Consider the following 18,455-nt stretch of genomic DNA (forward strand, 5'->3'; position numbering starts at 1 on the left):
CATCCCCCTCCCGCCCTTAAAGACGTACACTCATAATTACAAATGTTACAGTACTTACGCAGCCCATCAATGTGTTTTTTAATGACAGCCTCCACCACCGCATTAGTTAACACCACAGTCTGGGCAACGTAGAGCAAAGACGAGTTAGACATGCTGCTTATGTTTACTTTCGATGTTAATCGAGAAAGTTAAAAAAGAAAAGCTGTTGTTTCAAGATGAAATGACTGTCGGAGTGTGTGCATAATCAAAGAAAAAAAAGTGCTTGAACTGGATTTTCTCTTTTCCGAGCAGGAAAGGTCTGGTTTGAAGCCAAAGTAGAAAGTGCAGGATAAGATGGTGTGTCATTTTCAAATTCCGCACTGACACAGTCCCATCCAGGATAAAAGCACAGATAATACAGTGCACGAAAACCTAATTCTGTATTTTAAATATAGGAGGCAACATAACATTAACCTTCCAACGGTTTGGGAGCATCATCCTCATTCACCCCACCCCTCCCCCATGTCGTCAGGAGCTCATGAGAGGCATGCTGCTTGAAAAGTAGATCTTGGGGTAAAAAAAAAAAAAAAAAAAAAAAAATCTTGGGCACCCAAGCGCCAAACATGATAGGAAAATTGGAGCTCCCTTTGCGCTTTTATTGCCAATGCTGAAAGGACCGTTTTTAGCCTACACAAGCAAATCTGTCCAGCAACCCAAATCCATGATACCAACCAAGCGGTCAGGAACAGAAAATTGAATATTTATATATAATTTTTTTTATCTTTACGAACTTAAAATGTACTGTAGTGACGGCCCAATTGAGGAAATGTCCATCAACGACAGGGGAGGCTTATTAATGGTTGATATAAATTTATATAAATTATAGATGGCAAAATTGCTGTAATTACTCTTCCATGGCATCGCTTTAACAAACAAGCAAACGCGCTGCCGCAACAACAACAACAAACATTTTTATTTCGCCCAAACGCTAGCTGAGACCGATTGAAAGCGCCTTTTGCTGATTGCAGCCAAGAATTTCACCCGATTTTGCCTCACTTGCTTCAAGACACTTTGTCAAAATGGAAATCCATGCAAGGAACAATCACAATTCATTGCCGAATCGATGACTGCGTCCTTTCCTTCTTAAAGCTGGACACCCACTGGCCATCAGGCAGGCTCGAACCCCCCCCACCCCTGCATTAAAAGGAGTGAAAGTGGCCCGTTTGCAGCGGGCCAACACTCGACCCCTGGCGATCGCCTCCGCAACCATCTGGTGTTAATCAGAGCTTGATTATGAGCGTCACTGCAAAGAGACGCCGGCGTTCGGCGGGTCAACGCAGCAGCAGGTACGGCGGCCTCACCGCGGATGCCCGTAAGCAAATCTCAAAGAAGGTTGTAAAACAGGTAATTACATTATGCGCACTGGAGCTTTCAGGGAAATTTGCCCCATCGTTCCGACCCGTCTTTTTTTTTTTTGGCTCGAACTGCTTGCACAACTCCTCGGCGCTCTTCGCCGCTCTGCTGGATTTTGGCCGTTTGCCAGAGCGAAAATCAAGCGCTCTCCTTTTTTCTGGCTCTTCCTTTCTCCGGCTCTCCGCGGTACGAGTGTTTGACAGTTGCGTGCCAATCGAGCCGGCGAGCTCGAGCTGCTGTTTGCCCACCGTCCGGTATATACGGTACTAGCTGAAGGCTGCGCGGGCCCACTAAAAATACATCAACGCGCAGTTGGAAAATGCGCGGCTCCTATGCGCCACGCGTGCATGGATACGCTACGTCCCAGCAAACGTCTGTATAATGAAATCCGTTGTTTTATTCATGTTCGTCCATGAAAAACACTCGGGAGGGATCACGTCTATCCGTTTTCTCATCATCATCATCATTATCACAGTGGCTCTCCAACTGCAGTTATGAAGCAATTAGCCTACTACCACATTTAGTGTATTAATCAGAAAAAGTCAGTGATACGTTATGCAATACCCACACTGTCTATTTTAGACAATAGCCATTTGCGCGCAAGGAAAGCTAATTAAAAGATAAAATCATCTTCTTTTCTGTCCAATTAAAGACTTCTGTCAAAATGGAGCCACGGAAGAACTCCATCACGATGACAGGAGAAGGCCTTTTGGTGTGTTTTTCGAGAACAGGCGAGGAGAGACGGGAACAGGACCAGAGCGAAGCGGGCAGGATTGACGGCCGAAACGGACCGGCCCGTAACACAAAGGCCAGAAACGGGGAATTAACTGCTAAAGCACGCGTTTTGGTGGACGGGCCTTGGGATGGATGGGGGGGAAATAGTCCAACAGAAGCCAACCAAATGGCGGAATGTCAGGTGAGGAGGAGCCGGGGCGAGGGGCGAGCGCCGAGCGGGGGGAAAAAAGATAATCATGAAGTAAGAAAGACTAAAAAAATAAAAAAAATGCCTGTAATTGACCTTGGGCTGTGGCGAGCTGATTGGAGATTAGAGATAATCGCGCTAAGGCTCCTGTCACCGCTCGTCTGCAGAAGGACACACACACACACGTTCCGCCCGGTCCGAGTCATCCTTAATAAAGCATACGTTTTCAATAAAAATGCTAATTATCCTCACACCACTGCAAAGGTGAATATCGCTACTGCGTGTGTGCGTTTGCAAAAAAAAAAAAAAAATGGGGGAAACCTAAATAAACCGAGCTGCTCTTGGAAGCAGGAACATTTTGGACGATTGGAAACATCAGAATGATTTAATAATCTATGATATTAGTATTATATATGAGGGAAAAAAACCAGCCTTAAATGACAGAATTTCACTTCTGACTGGGCACAACATCCGCAAACCTTGAGCTGTACAAAATGTACATAAGTATGATGAAATTACTCTTCTTTGATTGAGAGCTTTTACTCGATGATTTCTTGATTTTACTTGGAACCTGATTGGAGAATGGCAATCTCAATGTTCTGAATTCCTGTTTCAATTCCAGTATTAAACAGAATCACGCTCCCTGAAGGAGTTGCGTCACAGCTAGTGCGGTAGACGTGGTAGAACCTTCCGGCCAAGCGGTGCACTTGGTTTCGCCTCATTGACTTCGGGACGCCGTTCATCAAAGATCGGTCCCGCACAAAATTCCTGACAACCAAACACGCTAAACTCCTGTAGTATATACACGGTACTTCATCTTCTTTCCATTCTCTGTTTTAGGACAAGGAAAGATTATATTAAGGATTGAACCTTGGGAAAAAAAACCTCAAGGTCTCAATAATCTGTTTTGCTCTGAACGCTGGAATACGAAGGCTGTGATTGATGAGGGATGTTTTGCAGGCCTTCCTTCAAATTACAAAGAGCCATATCTCGAAACAGTCCAGCGATGAGCTCACCGACTGAGAACTTTGCTCATGTAGGAGGAAAAGCGAGGAGGTGCGCACTAATTGAATGCCATTTGGATGACATTTTGGCGGCCGTTTGCTTCACTTGTTGCTGACGCTCGAGTTTCGCTACCTTGGACGCCCACGCGAGCGCATTTGGCATTTTTTTGGAAGGAAGCTCAGTCGAGCTGAAGCGTTTTGTTAGCTGTCAAGGATTCCCATCGACAGCATGCCCTCGCCTGCTTTTTGCATAATCTACCACCGGCTTGATTTAACGGCTGCTTCGAGAAGTGCGCCACCTTCCTGTCTTTCAGGCAAACAACGGAACCTCAAAAGTCAAATGCCCCAATTTTATTTCTAATTGATGTGAATTTCCATTTACTTTGGGTTTTTTTCATGTTCTTTTTGCAACCGTCAAGGTAGATTTTTTTTCCCCCGAAACCAAAAGTTGTCATTAAAGTAAAAAGGTAAGGGTGTGCACACTTATGTAGCCAGCTTCTAATAATCATACAATTATTTTTTATTTTTTAACTTATGGGAAAAAGTATTCAATTATTCGAAGACAGTTATTTAAGACAATAAAAATATGCTCCTAATTTGAAAGCACATTTTGTTCAACATGGAAACAACAGTTGAAGGTTTTATCACGGCGATATGTTACTTTGAGCATGGAACCGATTTATTCTCTTTATATTCTACAGGGAAAAATAATATCGTTCAAACAAATTTGACGTCGACCAGAATGTGCTAGCAGCCTGCGCTCATTAGAGGTGCAACAATCTCTCTCTCTCTCTCTCTCTCTCTCCCGCTCTCTCTCGCCCTCCTTCTCTATTCTTTCTCTCTTGCTTTAAGTTGAACAGCAGATCGCTGATGAGGAGTTTCGCCCAAGCCACAGCAGTCGCCATGCATTTTTCATGAACGAGGGATTCGGCGGTCGCATACGCGCGCGTGTTTGCGTTTCCATATGTTTCTGTGCGTCATACGCCTTTGTGGGCTGGAATGTGTCGAATAGCGCAGGCGTCGCGTGGGGTCGAGTGGCGCGCTCGTGCTGCACAACCGACGGGACCCGAGTCCTTTCCGAAAGGTTCCACCCTTTGAAAGTATCACCTGTGCGTCTTCTGCTCTCCGGGGAGCGGTTCCATTCGGCGGGTGGCTAACGGTCCCGAAAGGCACAAAGGGAACTGCCCCGCAGGATTAGGTTTCGGCTATGTTCACGAGCCGCTCTCCCCCCCCCGAGGGACTGCGCTGGAATGGAATTCACGTGTTTGAAGGGCTCCGAGCAAGTGTGCGCATTTCACCGAGGGGGCGACGTGAATAACCCTCAGCCAAAGTGAGCTCTGAGGAGAGCGCTTTGTAGATAATGGAGAGGGAATTGGGTGTTGGGAAGGGAGCAAAGCAGCACAATCAGCCCGATCCCACACATCTGCGCAAGAGTCACGCGGTGGGCGGACTTGACGTCCGCCAAGCATTCGCTCGGCCAGACTTTGTAACGCTCCGTCCCGGTAATCGCGCACGATTTGTGCGCTTCGTGTCTGCTTTTGCTATTAGCATACATTACAAGCGTGCACCCCTCGGGGCCATTTCATATTTCGGCCTGGGCCGATGTCCTTCAACTCTCTGCTCCGATAGATGCCGTTCCTCAATTAGTGGCTCCACATAAAACAAATAACCATCTTGATCTTAATTGGCACCTCCATTTTTCCACTCGGGAAGAAAATGGCAAACGCAGCAACGACGTAGTTTATTCTATGTTCTATATGGCCACACTTCCAGGGGGCAGAACAGATGACTGCATGAGCGCAACGTATAGCGCGAAGGCAACTGTAGCTTGATCGATTACGAGCGAGCTTCAGATACTCCGAGTAAAGTGTGTGTCTGTGTGTGTGTGTGGGGGGGGGGGGGGCGGGTTTGAATAAAAGACAGCAACAGTCTGCCGATGCGCTTTCCGACATATTTCAAACAGGACTGTGGAACACATGAATACAACATGAAAACACTGGCGAGGGCCGTCTGGCTTGTACTCATCGCGTGGTGAATGACGTCGCTCACTAAACCACGCCCCTTAAAGGCACACATAAACAAACAAATGGAGTATATTAGGACTTTGGGCTTGACTACACTTGAGAAGCATTTTATTCCCTTGAAAACTTCATTTTTCTTTCCCAAAAGCCGAACAGACAATGTTTTTGGGGGTGCCGGAACGGATTCGATACATTTTAATGGGGCAAAAAGGGTACATTTAAATAGGGGAGGGGGAGTGCTTAAGGACTGGGGGTGATTTTAGAGGTTTTGCTAGGTGGGGAAAACGCCTGACCTTGAATTCCTATTATAACGTTTTCTGTTGACCAGTTAATGTATATCACCATCACCCTTCCACAAGCGTTTGGATGTACGGTCTTCCAATAACCTGGCACTTTGTAGTCACGTAAATTAATGCTCGCTTGATTCTTGGACTTTGTCTGAAGCTTCGAAAGATGTCTCAAAAGTAAGTGAGCGCGACACGAGAGGTTGAAAATGTGTCAGATAACTTCCAGCTTGTAGCACAGCCGCCTCCTTCGCGTAATCGTGTTAGCCATCGCGCATGGAGCGCATCCTTGCACTTTGACAAGGTTAGCATGAAATATGACCACAATTATGACGATCGGAGATTTTATTATCGTGATTTCCTTATTATTGCATCGTTAATCAATTGTGTCTCCTCTTTCTCTCTTTCCTCCACGTCTGTTTGTTCCTTCAACTTTTGCCAATGGCTCCTGCAGAGGTCGAACAAAAAGGTAAGCCCGAGTTCCCCGCAGTCCACGTTCTTTAATGGCGCCGTGGGCCTTCTGTTCCAAGCCCATCCATCTTGGTGTCATTTGGTGCTCGTATCAGGCTCGCCTGAGCTCAGCATGTCCGCGCAATTTCGAAACACTGCTTCTCATTAGATACACTTCATATTATTCCGTGGCATCGGGGAGAATGTGACTTAACAAAACCCTCCAAGGGTCAAGCACACTTTTATGATGAGCCAATGAAGGGAGGATTGCTTTGACATTTAATATTTCAGATTCTTCCTGTGTGATATGAAAATGACACCAGTGCTCGGAATACCCAATCAAAGTTCAATTAATATTCCCAGTCGGTCGCACACGATCCGGAATCACATTATCGGGGAGAATTGGAAACGAGCATCTGGCGTGTCTTTTTCCGTGTCTGGTTTTTGGATATGTATCTGGCTGTACTGTATAGTCTGTGCGCGTAGAAGGGACTGACTGCATTCCAGCGAGGGTTCCTATGACTCCGGTCACACTCGCCTCCCGCAATTCTCTGCGTCTCCCGCATTGCTCATAAAACATGACCCCGGTATTTCAAGACGGGAATACCAAACGCAGAGCGGGGGAATTAATTGTTGCAGCGATGGCGGCAACGGCAGGGGAAAAGCTCGACAGAAAGAGCGAGGCAGGAAGAAAGAGCCACACGACTAATGAGGAGCTGCGATGGGAGGGAAAGTGGGACTCGGAGAAAGACGGGGCGGGCAAATGTCTTCGCCGCAATATGCCGGTATTATCTGTCGCCGCGCTCTGCAATCATGGTGGCTCATCACAACACAATCTCAGCCAAGTCGAGACACAATGTAAAATTAATGTACTTGTCAGGAAAAAGTCAGGCGAGTTGACATTTTATGCTTCCACAAGAAAGCCACCGATGACCAAATTGTGTTATTCATCCTTTAGTGTTTCTCTGCCCCGGAATTCTGCGAGGCGTGTACCAAAGCGAACATCTATTTGAATCCGACCACCAATCCGGCGCTTGGTGCAAGGACCCGCTGCAGGCCTCGGACAAGATTTACTACATGCCCTGGACGCCGTACCGCACGGACACACTGACCGAGTACTCGTCCAAGGAAGACTTCATCGCGGGCCGGCCGACCACGACGTACAAACTCCCGCATCGCGTGGACGGCACCGGCTTCGTCGTCTACGACGGCGCGCTCTTCTTCAACAAGGAGCGCACGCGCAACATCGTCAAGTTCGACCTCCGCACCCGCATCAAAAGCGGCGAGGCCATCATCGCCAACGCCAACTATCACGACACCTCCCCTTACCGCTGGGGGGGCAAGTCGGACATCGACCTGGCGGTGGACGAGAACGGACTCTGGGTGATCTACGCGACCGAGCAGAACAACGGGCGCGTGGTGGTGAGCCAGCTCAACCCTTACACCCTGCGCATCGAAGGCTCCTGGGACACCAGCTACGACAAGCGCTCGGCTTCCAACGCCTTCATGATCTGCGGCGTCCTGTACGTCGTCAAGACCGTCTACGAAGACGACGACAACGAGGGCACGGGGAACAAGATCGACTACATGTACAACACGGACAAGAGCAAGGAGACCGGCGTCAACATCGCCTTCCCCAACTCGTACCAGTACATCGCTGCGGTGGATTACAACCCCAGAGACAACCTGCTCTACGTGTGGAATAACTACCACGTGGTCAAGTACTCGCTGGACTTCGGCAACAACGGTGAGTTCCAAATGCAAATCGTGCTCTTCTTTTTTTTCCTTCTGAACATAACAGAACGAAAACCTTCAGCCGGCTGTTTTTTGTTTTGTTTTTCTTAACATTTGCGCTACCGCGGCATTTTGTAATGTCTGTAATAATATAACGCCGATTGATTTTTCTCTCGTGACATGAGGGAACCTCACAGTCGCGAATCTTGTGCCAATAATTAATTCAGAAAAATACCATAAAGAGAACAGGATGGGGAAAAAAAAAAAAATCACCATCTGCGCCTGCATCGTTCTCAATTACAGTATGACTCCCCGCTCATACGGTATCTGCATTTTTAGTGATTGAAGAAAAACCCGAAAATACTTTTAAAGTCAGACGGCATTGCCTTTGATCTGATTCAAAAAAATCGAGTTGAAAGAAAATATGCATGTTTTACTGAGCCTTGTGTCGGACCCGCTAAACGAGTCAAAAATGTTTGATTAGAACGATTATCGAAAGAGGAGGACAATGATATGACGTAATGCAGGAGAGTTTGTTTCTTAGTTTTTGTTGTTGTTGTTGTTGTTCTTGTTGTTTGATAATGTTTGATAATGGAGGGAAGGACGAGTGAGCGGAAACAGCACTGACGGAGGCCTTAGAAAATCGTGTTTTCGGTTTTTCAACACCAGTCTGTGGAAACACTCCATTTTGTTGGCCATATAAAATGATAACATGGAAATTGTTTTTCCAGTATTTCAGTCATAATAGTATGCTTGTAACTTTATTAACGTGAGAATTGCAAGTGTCAGACTAACTTGTAGCAGAACAATGTGAACCTAAAAGGAAAAGGATTTTGCGACAGTTAGCAAAAGAACGAGAGCATTATGTTCATGTAATACATAAACCCATGTACCGTAAATTCAAGAAGTGTACAGTTGACGTGGAAATCCACCTGCTGTCCGGCTTATCAAAACAAAAAAAAATCACCGTGGAATGCGCCGTTCTTCCTGCTCGTGTTAAAATGTACTCCAGTGTTGTTGTATTCAATTTTATTTTTTATTCACTCTTGTTTTCTAGTGCAGATTTTCACGCAGCGAAGCACTTTTGATTGTTTATTATTATTTTTTTTTAATCTTTATTTAAAATATTCTTCTTTCCACCAGACACAACTGACACCGAGCCACCTACGCACAAGGCATTGTTTTTTTGGGCTCTGCTGCGAGAAGACGTTTGGTCCCTGTCGGTTCAAAGCAAACGGGCAAATATTAGTATGCAGAAATCTGCTTTTTAAGACGCACGCATACGGATGCGGCAGGTTGCGTCTGTGAGACGACGGTGTCGAGTATTATCAAGTGGAGGGAGAGCTGACTTTTCGACTCCACAGTAATGCGATGTTTGAGCCAAGTCTTGCCTCCTCTGGACATATAAACGTCCACGCCTGAAGCCTTAAGGACTATTTTGCCGACGTAATCTTCTTTCAACGCGTCCAACGGACTCCTCAAGACAGTCTGGCCCGCGTGTCTTATTAAATCACGTGCAAATTAGCGCATGCTCTTACACGCAGTTCAGAGGCGAATTACAGAGAGAAGCGGCGTCAAACTTTGTTTGTACCGATCGGCGCTGCAAAGATGTGCGGCGGTGTGCATCGCGCGTGTGTAATGCACTTATGCTAATCCCATATCCTATACATTCATGATTTTGCACGCGTGTTTATCGGCGCACACTTGAGCGCGATGGCTGTCACGATGGAGCTCCGAGCGTGTCAGGGAGGCTCTAAAGAGGAGATCAATGGGGATTCAATGTGGAGGATGACCTCCCGTGCACATCAACGAGGCCGACTGCTGACCGGCCGGAGATAAATACATACAATCAATGCCGTCCCGCTGCTTTACTCTGCGCCTCCCTCCACGCCGTCGCTCAATGAAGACACGGAATAAATTAGCTACCTCAACTGCATGATTTTCTCATTGTGGCGAAAATGGGGTGACGAGTAAGCCTCTTTTACAGAGAGCCCGTGAAATTGCTGCATTAGGGCCCAACTCTCAACCACAACTCGGCTTTAATTATAGACCTCTTGAAAGAAAAACCTAGCAGAAACAAAAGTGCTCTCCAGAAGTCCAACATAAAGCGCAGCAGTAACAAGAAGAAGAAGCAAATATGATGATGAAAAATGATAAAAACCAGCCGGTGACATTGAGACACTCCCAGACTGCCTGTCTCTCGGGCTTGAGACCAAACAGTCAAGGTCGGTTTTGGACACCCAGGTGGGTTTGGAGTGGTCACATGGCCTAGAAGAAGGAGAGAAGAGAAGAAAGAGGAGAAGGTGCTCCAGACTTGTTAGTAAAGGAAGGAGAGGAACCTGATTGAAGTCTCCGCCGGCCAGTTTGAGGGCGCCACCACGCCGCCAACGGCTCATTTGTCGGCCAGTAACCTCACATCCTCCGTAATGATCAGTCGCCGCGACGGTTGAAATATCCCATTCAGTTGTGGCGCTCTCTTGACTCGAGTGGCGGCTCTCGCCGCTCTTTCAATCTCCTCGATGCCTCCGTCGCCCGGTGGACGCTGGCCGGCTCCGTGTCAGAAGCGAGGCAGGCGGCGGATGGTGGCGCTCGTAGACAGAACACAAAAACGCACGACAAAGCGAGTCGGCGCTGCCGGAAAAGGCCGCCGTCTGTCATCGACCCTCACGTGAAAACGGATCTTTTACAGACAAGCTAGTGAAGTGGGGTAATGTCGAAATTTGAAAACAAAAAATAACGAGGCGACATAGTTGACTTCGATTTTCCTCTTGTTGTGATGGTTTGATGATGGACTTCTCCCGCCTTTTTTTTTTTTTTTTTTTTTCAACCAATATAATGAACTCATCGTCAATAGGCCAACGGTGGTGAAATATTTCTTACATTGATATTCAGGCCAGGAAGGAAGCCAAGCGAAGAATTGCATGACATCACTGATTGAGCTCTTCTTTCCCTTCGCCTCATCTGGATTTCTTAAACATGTCAAACGACGCAAAATGTGGGCTCATAAAGGAAGGGCAGAGTTTGACTTTTTTTTTTTTTTTTTTTTGTAACGGTCGAGCAAATGAATAATGAAGGACAGCTTTCAAACGCAGCTTTTCACGTGATCCCATTCTGAAACGGACTAAAGGCACTGCAAAGAAGTGGCGGATAAGATGTTAATTTGATTCTTTAAAGGCATGAATTCATACAGCCTTCATAAAAGCAGGCGAACACTTCCACTCACTGGATTACACTCGCGGCGGCTCAGTAACGTGGAATTGTCCTTTCCCAAAAATCCAAAAAGGATTCACAAACCTCAACTAACAGCTGACGGCGTTGTTGTTTTCATCAACTGCTAATTTTGACCTGCTTTAACGAAGCAAACGTTCTGGTATCGATTTGAATTTGCGTTAACGAGGAAAATACTTTTTCCTCCATGGCAGGGATTTTTTTATTTTTTTTTTTTTTAATAAAATTTTGTTTCTGTCCTTGACAGATTTGTTGACTTGTAGCACAGACCCCTAAGAAACTATACGATAATCGAATGATCCTTTATTATCAGTCCCCAGGGAGGAAAGTCAAGATAAATTGACTAAGTAGTATTTTTTTATGCGTAGAAATGCTCTTAAACTCATTTTTACAAATTGGCTTTCAGTCCTGATTCCTCCCCAATTACCTCGCTTGAGATCGATTTTCCAAATGTTGATGGAAGTCACAATGACTTTGTTGAGTACTTGAACTCATCACCAACAATTGATGAGCATTTATTTCATTGACTTTTAAGAAGAAAAAAAAAACCCAGCAATTCCCATATTCGTTATTTCCTTGCGCACTAGTTGCCTCGTACTAGATTTCAAAGATTGAGTGCATCTGGAAAAAAAATGAAGTTTCTAATTTAGGACCTGGTTATCAACAATAAATTCCACATCACTGAAATAATTTGAATGGAACAGAATCCACATCATTTCTGTAAGAAAAAACAAGAAATCTTTAAAATGGCCAATATGATATGTATTGAATGCTTGGTTAGCACATGTGCCTCACAGTTCTGAGGACCCGGGTTCGATCCCGGCCCCACCAGTGTGGACTTTGCATGTTCTCCCCGTGCCTGCGTGGCTTTTCTCCCGCCTCCCAAAAACATGCAACATTCATTGGACACTCTGAATTGTCCCAAGGTCTGATTGCGAGCGCGACTGTTGTCTGTCTTCGTGTGCCCCGCGATTGGCCGGCAACCACTTCTACGCCCGTGACCCTCGTGAGGGTAAGTGTGAGATGAACGAATGACCGTGTTTGATAGTTTGTTGTCTTTTTCGGGGGGGTAAAAGAGTCTTTCCAAGTTTCCTCATTATGCCAGGTTAGCCCGAAAACAGCGGCACGGCTCACTTATAAGAAATAATAAAAGAAATCAAAACTCCTGTAAGGTTCCCTTTCGGAATCCAACTTGGAATGTGACAAGCAGGAAGTCTTCCCGGGCTAAATTGAAGGTGACGCGTAAATACCCGCATGTAATGCGCCAGATTGATGCAGTAAGCAGGCAGTGGAAATTTGCTTGTTTGAAATGCGTTTTTTCCCCCCCCCCCTCTCTCGGCACTTGAGAAGAAAGTGAACTGCCTGGTTTTATTTGGTCCCACGTCTGTTTGTGTTTAGTCTTTGTCCGTTGAGTCCCCCGTTCTCTCGCTCGTCACCGCGCATGCAAACACCCACAATGGCAGGAATCTCACCATTTCCCCTTCCCTTGTTCGTATATCTTTTCTTTTCGTCGGCTCGGCTTTTCCTCTCTCTTATCTCGCGCTTAATCTGCCCTCTTTTTCTCGTTCTCGGCGCTTTCCCAAATCACTCGAGGAGCGTCCTCAGATGTATGTACAGTACAATCGAGGCCGAAAGTCAAAGTCACTTCTCGACGTTGCCCTTCTCTCCCGGCCTAAATTTCAACATTTTCCCGTGCAAACTCACTACTGTTTATGGACTTGTTTCATCACGTCTTCTTACATGCATATTATAGAGGCCGAGCCTACGCAAGCAGCATGGCGCAGATGAAACGTTTGAATAATTTAACACATCCAGTCTGCCTTGCCGTGCTCGTTGGAAAGGGTTTTTTTTCTTCTTCTTCTTCTTCTTCTTCTTCTTCCCAACAAAGTCGCACACGTAATTCATGTTGCATCTGCATCCTTTCCCAGCTTTGTTTCACTCATTTTGCCACATCCTGCTCCAGAGTTGCGCCAATCATTTCTATTTAAGTTCAGGCGAGAGAAGCTGCTTGCGCAGAATGCATTTAAAAAGGAAGGCACATACGGTATACGGCATATGAGGCATACATGGTATGCCCTATATGGGCAGCCAAGCTGGCATTAAAAAAACAAACAAAAAAAAAAAAAAAACATCCATCCTCCCTGATTTCCTCGGGAACTGCCGTCGGAAGGCTAAACATTTTCCGTCTACGCTGTACAGATCCTCCTCACAAATGGTCGCCTCCATGGTCAGAAATAAGCAAAACCTTCAACACGTGTTGTCATCGCTACAGGAGGACGACGAGCAATGAGCGAGAGACAGAGAAAAAATGCTAACCGCGAAGCTATTTTGAGATGTATAGACTTGCGAAAACATTAGAATAATAGTCTACAGTAGGTTTTTTTTTTTTTTGAAAACGTCTGGCAAGGAAAAAAAAATGAAACAAAAATCATAAATGACTTTGTGGGTTACAGCACAAGTCTGCCAGGAGGAGGAGCCAATAAGGTCAACGTTATTAATTACCTTGCTACTTATTTCCGTGCCTCCTTTTCTAATGACCGATACACCTTCCTAGTCACGTACTTTGATGTGCTGACGTACTTAGCGACCTACTTACTTGTACCGACGGCAGATCTTTGCTTAACTTACTTAACTATTTACTTGCTTACTTACCAACTTGCCTCGCTATCTCCAGTACCGATGCGCATAATTTGCTAGCTATTATTTGCTAACGTTCTTAAGGTAATGACTTGCTTACTTTCTTGAAAGTGGAACGAACGTATTTAGAAAAAAAATGTGCATATTAGGACACTTCTGTGAAGATGTAACTCGTTATGGGGGATATAAAATGCTTTATTTTCTTCACTATTTATACCGGAAGCCTGATTGCGGCGTCGCAGTTCGGTTGACCTGTTGAAACAATACAGAAAAAGTCAATTAGCACCATCGCCCCCCCTTTCACATTCACGTTCAAAGAGTGAGAAAGCGCCATCCTCGATCACGTCATTGCGTTGTTGAACCGTGTCGGTTAGCGGAAATTTCAAAGTTCACCTCTCAACCTGGAATGGCCGAGATCACAGTGTCCCATTTCCTTGGCAAGTCAAGCATGGAGCAGCTATTGTCTTAACCCTTTGGCCATTTATTTACTCCCCCCACCCCCCCGGTCCCCTCCTGTTCTCCCTCTTTCCCATCTCTCCTGGCTTGCCGTCCTCTCCTCTGCCCCGGCGTTCCACCTCTCCTTCCTGATTGCAATCAGCCGGCAGGGATAAGCATGGCAGGAAATGTTGGAAACAAGCTTAAGTGGAGAGAATAACACCGGTTTATGGCTGCAGTGGAGAACCCTCTTTCACCACATCACTGATTACTTTGAGCTTCAGCACACACCACTTTGGGGGTGGGCGGGTGGGTGTCCTTGAGCTGCTACTGCTGAAATCCTTTTCATCCAAAGTGTCGTGCGTTTGCGTGTGCGGGTGTGAGTGTGTGTTGGGGGATAGCTCATTTTATGAGGAGATTTTGGAATCGTGTTGAATCGAAACTTTACCAACTTACAAAGTGCGATAGCACAATCTTACACCTTAATACTGCCGCTCTCGCTTCTCTCCGGAGGAGCTTTCTTGCGCACTCACTCTCGTTTTGCACTTGCGTCCGTCGCGTGTCTCGCAGCTTTTTCACGGCAAGCCTGGTCTTCTCCTCCGCTAAACAGATTACGACGCAGCCTCCTCACCAGAGACTTCGCTTTAGAGAGTGCGGAACACCTGTTCTTCGCCCGCAGCGCGTCCTTATCGATCGGAAGGCCCCCGCCGGGCCGTCCGCGTGTCTTTGGCGTCTCCGTCGACCGGGCGGCTCTTGCCAAATTAAGCTGGCGTATCCGGAGCGTCGGGGCGGAGGGGAAACCTACAGTTTTTGCAAAAAAGAGGAACACTCAAGTAAGGGGCTTATGGAAGACAAAGGACTAGATAGAACTGAGAAGTTTCATTTACCCTACGCCAAGCTCAAAAAGTTGAAAGTTGTTATTATTGAGACTAACAGACTGTATCAACACATCCACTCCAAAACTCGAGAGGCTCCGTCACACCATGACGTTCTGCTCAACGTTCTCTGAACATTTCAATCGTTTTGTTTTTCAGCGTTCTCAAACGCGGATGACGTGTGATTAACGTGTGTCTAACGCATGACTTGACGTGTGCCTAACGCACGAGAAGCGTGTAACAGCGACCAAATACCAGATACCCCTAAAAAGCATTAGCGTGTGCTAACGTGCCACTGGCGCGCGACGAGCGATTTGTCAACGTTAGATGAGCGTGTTGAGCGTGTGACTAAACGACAGAATAGCGTTTTGCTGGCGTGTCATTTTTACATCGGAACGAGGAGGAAAACGTTGGAAATTTCGCAGTCACTTCAGTTGTTCTCGTGAGTTTGAACAGTCAGCATCATGCCGGTGGGGTGCGGACTTCAGCAACTAGCGCTGCACGTAAGAATGCAAAGCCTCTTTCACTAGCAATATCTTTGGAGGAAAAAGAAGACCAGGAGGAAGAGCACGTCCGAGAAGTAACGCACCGTGTGACACCCCCTGGGGGCCCTAAACACCACGAAAACCCCAGCGACGACGGCCCGACGGTAACAGACGATAAGTAACAACCAAGTAACGCGAGAGTAACGACTGACTAACGACAGCCAAACGCTTGTAACGCTCGGCGAACGTTAGTAAAACCTTCCACGAACGTTCTTGAACGTTCTGCGGCCTTTAAAATAAAACGTTGATGAACGCTGGTCTCGGTGAGAACTTTTGTGCATGTTCCAAACTTTTTTTCCGGACCCGATTCCCAGCGATCATTGACGTTCGCTAGCGTTCAAACAACGCTCTTCCGGCGCTATCCCGGCGACCGTGGGCGACTGCCAACGTTTCCTCAAACGCTTTAGAACGGCGACCAGAACGTTACGGTGTGACGGGGCCATCAAAGAGCTTTCATTGTACGGCAACTGCAGTTTTTCGGTGGCCTGCCGCGTGCTTGCAGGGTCGAGGTGGATGGACTCGCGTTGACGTTGCGGCTGCGTTTTGGAGATGCAACGAAAACTACCTCAGCTCCGATATCCCTGACAAACAGAAAATAATGGCGTTACATTTCTAAATATCAAACATGCTGTTATTACGACTGCAGCGGGCCTTTCCATTTCAACTACGTGACAAATAATAAACCAATATAACGAGAAAACAAAATACGTTTGGTCCAAAGATCGTTTGGCCTCAAACCACGGCTGACCTCGGCGTGCCGTGCTTATGTAACTGAAAATCCAGCAAGGGTCGGGTGGATTTGCAAAGACAAATATCAAATTCATGAAATGAACGTGCATACCAAATTAGCAGTCGAACTTGTCGGGACCTGCCAGCCGTTTAGATGGAGGCTTTATTAGCTGAGGTGGCTTTCTATCGCTAAATTATCGCCGCTTTGAAGTGTTCTATTCTGTCTTATCAGCAAGCTCGAGCCACTCGCCACAAGCTGTGTACGTATGTGTGTGCGCGGGCGCCAGTGTGTGCCAGCCATAGGGAGGGTGTGTTATCGCAGTATGCAGGCCTGTCCAATGTTTGTGCTCCCATGCAGCTCGAATGCTTTGTGTCCTCCAGTTAGATTGTCGTTTTGCCTTGGAAGCGTCCCTCCCCGCTCTTCAAGTGCCGTGCAAGTGTGTGAGCCAGCGAGAGAGAGAGAGAGAGAGCGAAAAACCTTTCAGGCAACTCATTTTAGGCCCAGTGCGTATTGTAAACTGGCCGAGTGCGAGGCGGCCGGGATGAGAATTAGCACCTCCAAATCTGAGACAGTGGTCCTCATTCGGAAAGTGGGGGGGGGGGGGGGGGGAGGCGGTCTCTCCGGGTCGGGGATGAGCTCCTGCCCCAAGTGGAGGAGCTCAAGTAGTATCTTTGAGTCTTGCTCATGAGTGAGGGAAAGAATGGAACGCGAGATCGACAGGCGGACCGCTGTAGCGTCTGCAGCCATGCGGATTTTTTGTGTCGGTCCGTTGCGGCCGAGGAGGAGCAAAGCCGAAGGATGAAGCCGGTCGATCTATATTCATACCCTCACCTATGGTCACGAGTTGTGGGTCATGACTGAAAGAACAAGATCCCGAATGTAAGCGTCTGAAATGGAATGCTTCCCAGCCTTAAAGATAGGGTGAGAAGCTCGGTCCTCCGGGAGGATCTCGGAGCAGAGCCGTTGCTCCTCCGCGTTGAGAAGAGCTGGAAGACGTGGCTGAGGCATCTGATTCAGATGCCTCCCTGGCGAGATGTTCCGGACACGTCCCACCAGGAGGAGCCACCGGGGACGACCCGGGACACGCTGGAGAGACGACGTCTCTCGGCTGGCCTGGGAACACCTCTTGATCTCTCCGGAAGAGCTGCACGAAGTGGCCGGGGAAATGGAAGTCTGGGCGTCCCCGCTAAAGCTACTGCCCATGTAACGTTAGCTTGGATAAGCGGTAGAAAATAGATGGTTGGGCACATTGTAAAGCGCATCCCAACATGATCTCGATGTGCCCCCTTTTTGGACTCGCTACTTTCCTTTCTGGCCGTCTTTTCCTGCCCGTGTGGGAATCCGACCAGGATTATTTGTCTTTTCTCTCTCTTGCTCGCTTTGGTCCAGCCCTTCAGCCTTCGGGTGTTGACAATTTACAGGCCCTTTGTTTATTGAGTGGGAAGTCAACAAGAGCACTCCAGGCTGCAGAGTGCACGTGGGGAGATATATGCAGTCGCGTACTCCGCACGCACACCGACGTCACGTCTCTCGAGATGTTTCAGGATGTCATGTTTGCTTACTTATTTTGCTGACTGAGAACAACCCATCAACCCCTTCACTGAGTTGACACATTAGTAACTCCACAGATTAGTTTCCTGCAAGCTAAGAACTGATTTGTTTAAAATGTGTTCATGCTCTGAAACTTTTGATATTGTAGAGTTGCGTATCAGTAAAATGCTGATTGGAGCGGGACACTCTTCAGTCCGTTGGCTACAAACGAGCAGAATCTTTTACTGCTGACATGATAAATATTTGTTAAAACCGGGCTCGAGGCTTCTCCGATGAGATGCAGTTGGCATGTTCTCCCCGTGTTTGTTCGGTCGCACAACTAAAAACGAGTAAGGTTGATTTTTCTGTCGGCTTCCTTGACCAAGGTGCCGAGACTGGATCTGGATTTGCTCCCCGGGCGCAACACGGTTGCTGGTCTCTGCTCCTCTCGGGCAGATGAACTACAATCAATGAATTACGTTACAATATCGCATGGTTTTGATTTTCAAGATATTTTGTGGTCACATTTTCTCCCGGTGCGAGTACTTTGTATGTCTTGCCTGTAATTACCGATGAAAGGATTTCTGGTATTGTCATGCTGGAACAAATACCCAGAGGCGATATATGAAAATGGCTGCCGAGCTTTCAACTTTCCCTGAAAGAGTTCG

General features: G+C 47.0%; 1 protein-coding gene across 2 annotated transcripts in view; it reads left to right on the plus strand.

The window, feature by feature from the left end:
• The window catches only part of adgrl3.1 (adhesion G protein-coupled receptor L3.1), a 139,618-nt gene that overhangs the window by 59,042 nt on the left and 62,121 nt on the right, over window positions 1–18,455 (plus strand). For both annotated transcript variants that reach the window (XM_061831132.1, XM_061831133.1), the window contains 2 exons: window positions 6,078–6,092; window positions 7,032–7,820. In XM_061831132.1, the coding sequence (XP_061687116.1) occupies window positions 6,078–6,092; window positions 7,032–7,820 (804 nt within the window). The remainder of the gene's footprint in view (window positions 1–6,077; window positions 6,093–7,031; window positions 7,821–18,455) is intronic.

This window comes from Syngnathoides biaculeatus, chromosome 9, assembly GCF_019802595.1.
Source record: "Syngnathoides biaculeatus isolate LvHL_M chromosome 9, ASM1980259v1, whole genome shotgun sequence".
NCBI lineage: Eukaryota > Metazoa > Chordata > Actinopteri > Syngnathiformes > Syngnathidae > Syngnathoides > Syngnathoides biaculeatus.